The 9,664-nt window shown below is 46.2% G+C and overlaps 1 protein-coding gene across 1 annotated transcript; it reads left to right on the forward strand.

Moving 5' to 3' along the window:
- Nucleotides 1-2,916: 2,916 nt before the first annotated feature.
- On the forward strand, nucleotides 2,917-8,400 carry LOC119923398 (THO complex subunit 2-like). The gene is made up of 3 exons (XM_038742803.1): nucleotides 2,917-3,003; nucleotides 3,987-4,545; nucleotides 8,321-8,400. Exons 1-3 carry the CDS (start codon nucleotides 2,917-2,919, stop codon nucleotides 8,398-8,400), a joined length of 726 nt encoding a protein of 241 aa, XP_038598731.1.
- Nucleotides 8,401-9,664: the final 1,264 nt, after the last annotated feature.

The raw sequence follows: 9,664 nt of genomic DNA on the forward strand, positions 1-9,664 counted from the left end.
GATGTTTCACAACCTCTTAATGTGCTTCCGGACAGTCGATATGCTGCACATGTGTGCCAAAATATTGAAACGGCAAAGTTAAAACATACATCTACAGACAACCTATACACGTTGTTTTTTTAAATTGTAGACCCTCTATCATCACCGGCAGTACCCGATTTATGTTACACATATCCATGCACACTCTAATCTCCCTGGACCGTTATCCATGAAAAATCACATCATAGATTCTAAACTACGAGAGGAACCTACGCTTCTTACCTTTAATGTCCATCAGGCAGTAAAGAATCATCGCCAATTTCATCAGACTGCTAATTCGTAGTGACGACAATTTCACAGTACCCGGGAACAAGCAAGGCAAATTGTAAAATCCTGTCCTGAGTGTGTAATACACATCCCTGTTTCTGTTATAGCAGTTAATCCCAGGGGTCTTAAGTCAAATCATCTTTGGCAAATGGATGTCACTCATGTACCATCTTTAGGTAAATTATCGTTTGTACACGTGTGTGTGGACACGTATTCTTCATTTACATTTGCCTCCCCGCAAACAGGAGAGGCAGCCAAACATGTGATTAATCACTTGCTCCTTGCCTTCTCGGTCTTGGGCACTCCTAAGCAAATAAAAACTGATAACGCCCCCGCCTACACCTCCAAGACCCTTCTCTCCTTTTGTCAGATGTTCCAAATAGCTCTGTTCACGGGCATCCCATATAACTCTACGGGCCAAGCTATAGTTGAACACAAAAATAAAGACATAAAGATATAGTTGGAAAAACAGAAAGGGGGAGTAGGTATTAATACTCCTCAAAGAAGATTAAGTAAGGTGTTATACACGTTGAATTTTCTAGTAAAAGGAGATGGTGAAACCACTCCAGCGGAGAGGATGTTTCAACCAAAAGAGAAACCGACAGTCAGGGTTATGAGGAAGGACCCGTTAAGTGGAAAATGGGAAGGGCCTGACCCTTTACTAACCTGGGGAAGAGGGTTTGCTTGTGTATTTCCAGAAAAAGCAACAAAACCTATTTGGATACCAGAAAAGAATGTCCGGGCGTGTACCACAACTGACCAATGCAATGGGCAAGCTTCAGATCCAAAGGAAACGGTGAGGATTGAGTCAGACAACCAGGAAAATGGAGTTACCGACTTGGGGACAAATCAAGGCCCTATCGACTAAATCTATGACAATGGTAGCTACGCAAGGGCATCCTACGTCCCCGGACTTAGTGTTTTTAGTGATGGTTGCATTGTTGTCAACCCAGAATACGGAATGTGGTCCTGAAGCCACTAGCAACGTCAATACACGAATTGAGGTTGATGAATAAAAAAGGGGGAGATGTGGAGAGCCAGCTATATCCTGCTTAGGTCTTTGCAAGGCAAGGCCATCTAAGGATATGATAGGACGTGGCAAGGACCCGCCCTACAGCTGCACTCCAGATCTTGGAGAAGAAAACAGAATGTTCTTTCTTAATGTACTTTGTCCTTATCATTTAAGAGCTAACGGAATTTGAAAAACATGTTTGTCTGCGACTATAAAAGACAGCTACTTGTAAATAAAGTCAGTCATCTTTGGTGACTCGCCTAGCCCCAAACGTTTCTGTTTTCATTGCTTCATCCGACACAAGCGCCGAAGCTGGCATTCCACTGTCACAATGTGTGTGTGTGTGTGTGTGTGTGTGTGTGTGTGTGTATACATATATATCTTTAGTAAAGTCCACAGTATTTGATTGAAGGCAACTGAATAGGATTGGTCAATATGAATTATAAGTGTTGCTGATAAAACTGCCATGATTTTGGATACATCAATCAAATTGTCTGAATCTCTGTGTCCACACCAGCCAAAATGGGAGCAGTAATGCTTATCATTCCTCTACTTTTCAGCCCTGTTAGTTTTACCGATAGTGCAAATAGTTGAAGATTATAGTACATATTGATATGGTATTTATAACTCTCATTCTCTTTTCAGGTAAAGCAGGTCTCATCGCAGCACCCAAAACTTCCCTTATCCTGAAGAGATGGAAAATCGAAACTAAGTGAAAGAATTCATTTCATTCATTTCACAGAGCCCCGATAAGCAAAAGTTACCCTTTGTTGTGTTTCTCAATGTGTACATTGCTTGTACTTCCCAAGCGCTTAGTACAGTGCTCTACACACAGTAAGTGCTGAATAAATTAATAAATTAAATTATTACTCTATTTTACCTGTACATATTTACTATTCATTTTATTTTGCTAATATATTTTGTTTTCCTGTCTGTCTCCCCCATCTAGACTGTGAGCCCACTGTTGGGTAAGGACCGACCATCTCGATATGTTGCCACCTTATGCTTCCCAAGCGCTTAGTACAGTGCTCTGCACACAGTAAGCGCTTGAAAAATGCAATTGATTGAATGAATGAATGAATGAATGAACTGTGGTGGGGAATCTGCTCATTGTGGTAACAGTAACCTCCAGGTCGACTCTGGGGCGCCCTAGGTAGTTCTTCCTCACCTACCTGTCCTTAATCGAAGCCTACTACTCCACTTCCACCACCCTCAAAATGCTCGAAGATCTGCTGTCTTTGAGGAATACATCTCCTTCAACCGATGTATGGCTCAAGTCTTTATAATAATAATAATAATGATGGCATTTATTAAGCACTTACTATGTGCAAAGCACTGTTCTAAGCACTGGGGGGATAAGAGGTGATGACGTTGTCCCACGTGGGGCTCACAGTCTTGATCCCCATTTTAAAGATGAGGTAACTGAGGCCCAGAGAAGTTAAGTGACTTGCCCAAAGTCACACAGCTGACAAGTGGCAGAGCCTGGATTTGAGCCCATGACCCCTGACTCCAAAGCCCGTGCTCTTTCCACTGAACCACGCTGCTTCTGCTTTATTGAACATTTTTGTGCCACGGCTGAGATTGTCCTTCTCTTGGCCATGGCCTACGACTGGTATTTGGCCACCTGTAACCCACTGCACCACATGACCATTATGAGGCAGGCCATGTGCAGCCTGTTGATGGGGGTATCTTGGGGGTGGGGGCTTTCTTCACGAAATCCTGCAGATTCTCTTCATGTCGCCTTTACAATACTGTGGTCCCAGTGAGATTGATCACTTCATGTGTGATCTGTTACCTTTGCTGAATCTCGCCTGCACCGACACCCACATCTTCAGTCTGCTAGCCGTGGCCAACAGCAGAGCAATGTGCACATTGATTTTTTTTTCCTTTTGGTCGTTTCTTATGTCATCATCTTCAGCACCCTGAAAACTCAGAGTTCTGCAGGGAGAGGCAAAGCCTTTTCCATTCGCGTCTCCCAAATCATTGTTGTGATCTTCTTTTTCCCGTGCATTTTCAGTTTCCTGAGGCCCGTGACCACCTTCTCAATAGATGTCAGTAGCTGTATTTTTTACAGTCATTACCCATATATTAAGCCCCATAGTTTACACCGTGAGGAACGCAGAGGTGAAATATGCCACGCGGAGGTAATGGAGCCCTAAAGCGACTTCAGGTTGCAAATAGATGGCCTGGGTAAAAATGACTGTACTTACTCAAGTTGGAAAATTTATGTTGGTATTTTTAGGAAAATGGCAAATATTGCTCACTTGTAATTTGCCTTTTCGTGCTAATAAATTTGGGGCTGCAGTGATTCCCAGAATCAGCGCACCAGGTGTCTTCTCGGGTATGTTTTGGCGAGAAGCAGGGAGGCTTAGTAGAAAGAACATGGGCTTGGGAGTCAAAGGCCATGGGTTCTAATCCTGGCTCTGCTAATTATCAGTTGTGTGACTTTGGGCAAGTCACTTGACTTCTCTGTGCCTCAGTTACCTCATCTGTAAAATGGGGATTAAGACTGTGAGCTCTACGTGGGACAATCTGATTACCTTGGATCTACAACAGTGCTTGGTGCATAGTAAGTGCCTAACAAATACGGTTATTATTGTTATTATAATTCTCCTCATGCTGTTAGCTGATAGATTCCTTAGCATCACTACTCTTCCCAAAAATCTGAACTAAATTCTGTGATGCAGTTTTTCATAAATATCCAGTTGAGCTTGCCAGTCTTCTTCAGTATGTGGCAAATCAACTAAAAGCCAGAAAAAGCTTCGGTCTGCTTATCCTGAAGGAGGTGGTCCAAAAAATGGCTGGCATTGAGATTACAGAAGAAATGACAATGGAGCAACTAGAAGCCATGACTGGTGGGGAACAGTCAAAAGCCGAGGGTGGCTACTTTGGACAAATTCGGAACAATAAGAAGTCCTCCCAGAGATTAAAAGATGCATTACTGGATCATGACCTTGCCCTTCCTTTGTGTTTGCTTATGGCTCAGCAGAGGAATGGGGTTATCTTTCAGGAAGGAGGGGAGAAACACTTGAAGTTAGTAGGAAAGCTAGATGACCAGTGTCATGATACTCTGGTGCAGTTTGGTGGGTTTTTAGCATACAGTGTCAGCACAGAAGATTACATAAAGCGAGTGCCTTCGATTGATGTACTGTGTAATGAGTTTCACACACCCCATGATGCTGCATTTTTCCTGTCACGGCCTATGTACGCACACCATATTTCACCCAGCCCGCACCCTGCGCTCCTCTGCCGCTAATCTCCTCACCGTGCCTCGTTCTCACCTGTCCCGCCGTCGACCCCCGGCCTATGTCATTCCCCTGGCCTGGAATGCCCTCCTTCTGCACATCCGCCAAGCTATCTCTCTTCCTCCCTTCAAGGCCCTACTGAGAGCTCACCTCCTCCAGGAGGCCTTCCCAGACTGAGCTCCCTCCTTCCTCTCCCCCTCCTCCCCCTCCCCATCCCCACCACTTCACCTCCTTCCCCTCCCCACAGCACCTGTATACCTGTATATATGTTTGTACGTATTTATTACTCTTTATTTATTTATTTTATTTGTACATATTTATTTCATTTATTTTATTTTGTTAATATGTTTTGTTTTGTTCTCTGTCTCCCCCTTCTAGACTGTGAGCCCAAGCCCACTGTTGGGTAGGGACCGTCTCAATATGTTGCCAACTTGTACTTCCCAAGTGCTTAGTAAAGTGCTCTGCACACAGTAAGCGCTCAATAAATACGATTGAATGAATGAATGAATAAATTCAGATCTCCTTCACATCTCTTCCCTGACCAAGCTCTCTTTTCTGCGACTCTCTCTCTCTTCTGCTTCCCCCAGGCACTTGGATCTGTACCTTTTAAACACTTGATATTCACCTCACCCTCTGCTCCACAGCACTTATGTCCATATCCTTAATTCATTTTCATGTCCACCTCCCGATCTAGACAGTAGGTTCCTTGTGGGAAGGGAGTGTCACTTCCATTTTGTACTCCCACAGATGCTTAGTACCATGGTTTGCATGCAGAAAATATTCAGTGAATGTTCTTGATCGATACCAAGCAAGACCAGATAGCAAAGATGACTACCTGCCAAAGAGAGAATATCCATGCATTGACTGAGCAGTCAATAGCATTTATTGAATGTCTACTGTGTGCAGATCTCTGTACTAAACACTTGGGGGAGGGAGGTTTTATTCATGAAAATAAATTACAGATATGAGAAAGAAGGAAAAGAGGTATAGGTACAAGGGTTAATGCTTAAAAAATAGGGCATATATGAACAAGTACAATGAGAAATGGAGATGAAGTGCTAAAGTTGACTAGGAGTGCTGAAATGGCTTTTGGGAGGGTATATATCTTCTCAAGAGAGAGCCGGGACTCAACCCATGCTGCCGTCCTTTTGTACTTCGTCATCCTCTATGACGGCCTCTTACCAGAAAGAGATTTGTTGTCCCTCCTCCCATCTACATTGTCCAATTTTGGGGGGCAGGGACCATGAGAACTACATCTCACCCACACCTCCAACTACACAATTCCAGAACACAACTCCTTCTCTTCCTTTTCAAACCCAGACCTGACACTTGTTTTCTTTCATTCATTAATTCAATCGTATTTATTGAGTGCTTACTGTGTGCAGAGCACTGTACTAAGCGCTTGGGAAGTACAAGTTGGTAACATATAAAGACGGTCCTTATCCAACAACAGGCTCACAGCCTAGAAGGGGGAGACAGACAACAAAACCAAAATATATTAACAAAATAAAATAAATAGAATAGTAAATATGTACAAGTGAAATAGAGTAATACATCTGTATAAACATATATACGGGTGCTGTAGGGAGGGGAAGGAGGTAGGGCGGGGGGACGGGGAGGGGGAGAGGAAGGAGGGGGCTTAGTCTGGAAGGCCTCCTGAAGGAGGTCAGCTCTCAGTAGGGCTTTGAAGGGAGGAAGAGAGCTAGATTTGGCGGATGTGCGGAGGGAGGGCATTCCAGGCCAGTGAGGAGGTTAGTGGCAGAGGAGCAGAGGGTGCGGGCTGGGCTGCAGAAGGAAAGAAGAGAGGTGAGGTAGGAGGGGGCGAGGTGATGGAGAGCCTTGAAGCCGAGAGTGAGGAGTTTTTACCTGATGCATATGTTGACTGGTAGCCATTGGAGATTTTCTTCATTTCTTTCTTTGGTTTTTCTAATACTGGTATTTCTTCTTAAGCGATTGCTATATGCTTGGGCTTGTTATTTCTACTTAAGCACTTGCAATGTGCCAGGGAGTGTTCTAAGCACTGAGGCGGATTCAAACTAATTTATTTGGACACAGTCTTGTCCCACATGGAACTCACAGCCCTCACTTTCCTTTTTACAGAAGAGGTAACAGAGGCCACCAGAATTTATTAATTTATTCGCTCATTCATTCATTCATTCATTCAATCGAATTGATTGAGTGCTTACTGTATGCTTTGCACTGTCCTTAGCACTTGGGTGAGTAATCAATAACAATAAACAGACACTTTCCCTGCCTACAGTGAGCTCATAGTCTAGAGGGAGAGACAGAGGTTACTGTATAGAAATAAATACAGAAAGAAAAGAACAAATGAATAAATCAGTAAATTAAAGAGAGTTACATATCCACAGGGTCACCATGTCGAAAGCCAGTCTTAAAACTCTACCCTCTTAGAGTTCTATTTTCCATCACCCACTTAGAGTTCTATTTCCCATCACTGTAGATTGTACCACTTTTCTTCCTGTCCCACAAGCCTGATCCTTTGGGGGAGTGTTTGGCTCAGTCAGCCAGAGCCATTGAGCAATTGAGTTGGCTCATTCATTTCTCTGTTCAAGGTCTTCAGTGCACAAACACACCACCCTCTGCTCCCTGCTCCACAATTCCTTGTTAATTGCTGTGAGTCTCAGAATGGGGAGGGACAGAAAGTGGTTTGCTAAAACTAGATTTTTCCTTGGCCCATCGGACGGCTTTCTGCAGAAAGGCTCTGGGAACGTTACGCCCCTCCTCAAAACTCTCCAGTGGCTGCCTGTCAATCTACGAATCAAGCAAAAGCTCCTCACCTTCAGCTTTAAGGCTCTCCATCACCTCGCCCTCTCCTACCTCACCTCGCCTCTCTCCTTCTACAGCCAAGCCCACACCCTCCCCTCCTCTTCTGCTAACCTCCTCACTGTACCTCTTTCTCACCTGTCCCACCGTCGACCCCTGGTCCACGTCCTTCCCATGGCCTGGAATGCCCTACCTCTACACATCCGCCAAGCTAGCTCTCTTCCTCCCTTCCAAGCCCTACAGAGAGCTCACCTCCCCCAAGAGGCCTTTCCAGACTGAAGCCCCTTTTTCCTCTCCTCCTCCCCATCCCCCCCGCCCTACCTCCTTCCCCTCCCCACAGCACTTGTATATATTTGTACAGATTTATTTCTCTATTTTACTTGTACATATTTATTATTCTATTTATTTTGTCAATGATGTACATATAGCTTCAATTCTATTTGTTCTGACGATTTTGACACCTGTCTACATGTTTTGTTTCGTGGTCTGTCTCCCCCTTCTAGACAGTGAGCCTGTTGTTGGGTAGGGACCATCTCCATATGTTGCCGAATTGTACTTCCCAAGAGTTTAGTACAGTGCTCTGCACACAGTAAGCGCTCAATAAATAGGATTGAATGAATGAATGAAAGGCTCACCACATCCGACCCAAGCAAGAGACACTGTGCACAAGAAGGTCAAAAGCTACTGGGGACCGTGTGATTGTTGACCAGATTTCCTCATCCATGACCTTTCAGGGAACTCATATGCACAGCAATTGGACACCAGCAGCCCGGTAGACCCTGACCAAGGTCACACTTGCCCTCACCCGCGATGGCCCCTCGATCTCTCTGGGTGTTTGGGGGTGGGGGAAGGGAGAAGCTGCGGTGCCGTAATGCGAGTCCCATCCCTTTGCCGCCCGGTCGACTCGTGGAGGCCACCCCGCGGCCTTCCGAGGAAAGACCCTAAAATGACAAGTTTCCCCCGTCCCCCGCAGACAAAAAGCGGCGGCGCCTCGAGCCCGCGGTCAGCCCGCTCTCCGGGAGGGAGGTGCTGCTTCCAGGCGGCGGTCGCTAGGGGGCGAACGCGCGGCAGTGGGAAGGGCGCTTCGGGGGAAGGAGCGGAGTCCCAGACGAAACCTGCCCAAGGACTCTCCGAGCCTGGCCAACGGTGTGAGGAAACCACTAGTGGGAAGAGGGGGAAGGGGGAAGGCCTGCTGCCGGAACAATCCGAGACTCAGGCCGGGCCTGTGGAGAGGGATTCAACCTAGGGACCGGTGGGTAGGGCTGAGGATAATGAGGGAGAGGCGTTACAAGCGGGGGACAGGTGGGTGGGGCCTAGGCTAATGAGTGAGAGGGTTTAGACCTCCGCATAGGTGGGTGGTGCTGAAGATGATGAGAAAAAAGCATTACAGCTCGAGACCTTTGGGTGGAGCCGAGGATAATGAGGGAGAGGGGTTGAACTGGGACCCAGTGGGTGGGGCTGAGGATAACAAGGGAGAGGGGCTGCAGCTGGGGACCTGTGGTAGGGCTGAAGATCCTGAGACAGAAGGTTTACACCCGGGTACCCCCGTGGAAGGGGCAAAGTATAATGAGGGAGAGAGTTGATACCTAGGTTTGTGAATGGGGTCAAGGATAATGAGAGAGAGGTGTCTCAATTGGGAATCAGTGAGTGAGGCTGAAGGTAATGAGGGAGAGTGTAATGAGGAATCCTGAAATTTAAGTGGGCATCTGGCCGGGGCGGTAAAGCGGTTTGGCAGAGCTCCGAAGACATTTCATTCATTCATTCATTCAATCGTACTTATTGAGAGCTTACTGTGTGCAGAACACTGTACTAAGCGCTTGGGAAGTACAAGCTGGCAACATATAGAGACGGTCCCTACCCAACAACGGGCTCACAGTCTAGAAGGGGGAGACAGACAACAAAACAAAACATGTGGACAGGTGTCAAAATCGTCAGAACAAATAAAATCAAATTTAAATGAACATCATTAACAAATTAAATAGAATAGTAAATGTGTACAAGTAAAATAAATAGAGGAATAAATCTGTACAAACACATATACAGGTGCCGTGGGGAGGAGGAGGAGAGGAAAAATGGGGCTCAGTCTGGGAAAGCATCTTGCAGGAGGTGAGCTCTCTGTAGGGCTGTGAAGGGAGAAAGAGAGCTAGGTTGGCGAGTGTGTGGAGGGAGGGCATTCCCGGTCAGGGCAAGGACGGGGGCCGGGGGTCGATGGCGGGACAGGCGAGAACGAGGTACAGTGAGGAGGTTAGCGGCAGAGGAGCGGAGGGTGCGGGCTGGGCTGTAGAAGGAGACAAGGGAAGTGAGGTGGGAGGGGGCG

The sequence above is a fragment of the Tachyglossus aculeatus genome, unplaced genomic scaffold (genome assembly GCF_015852505.1).
Source record: "Tachyglossus aculeatus isolate mTacAcu1 unplaced genomic scaffold, mTacAcu1.pri scaffold_186_arrow_ctg1, whole genome shotgun sequence".
Lineage (NCBI taxonomy): Eukaryota > Metazoa > Chordata > Mammalia > Monotremata > Tachyglossidae > Tachyglossus > Tachyglossus aculeatus.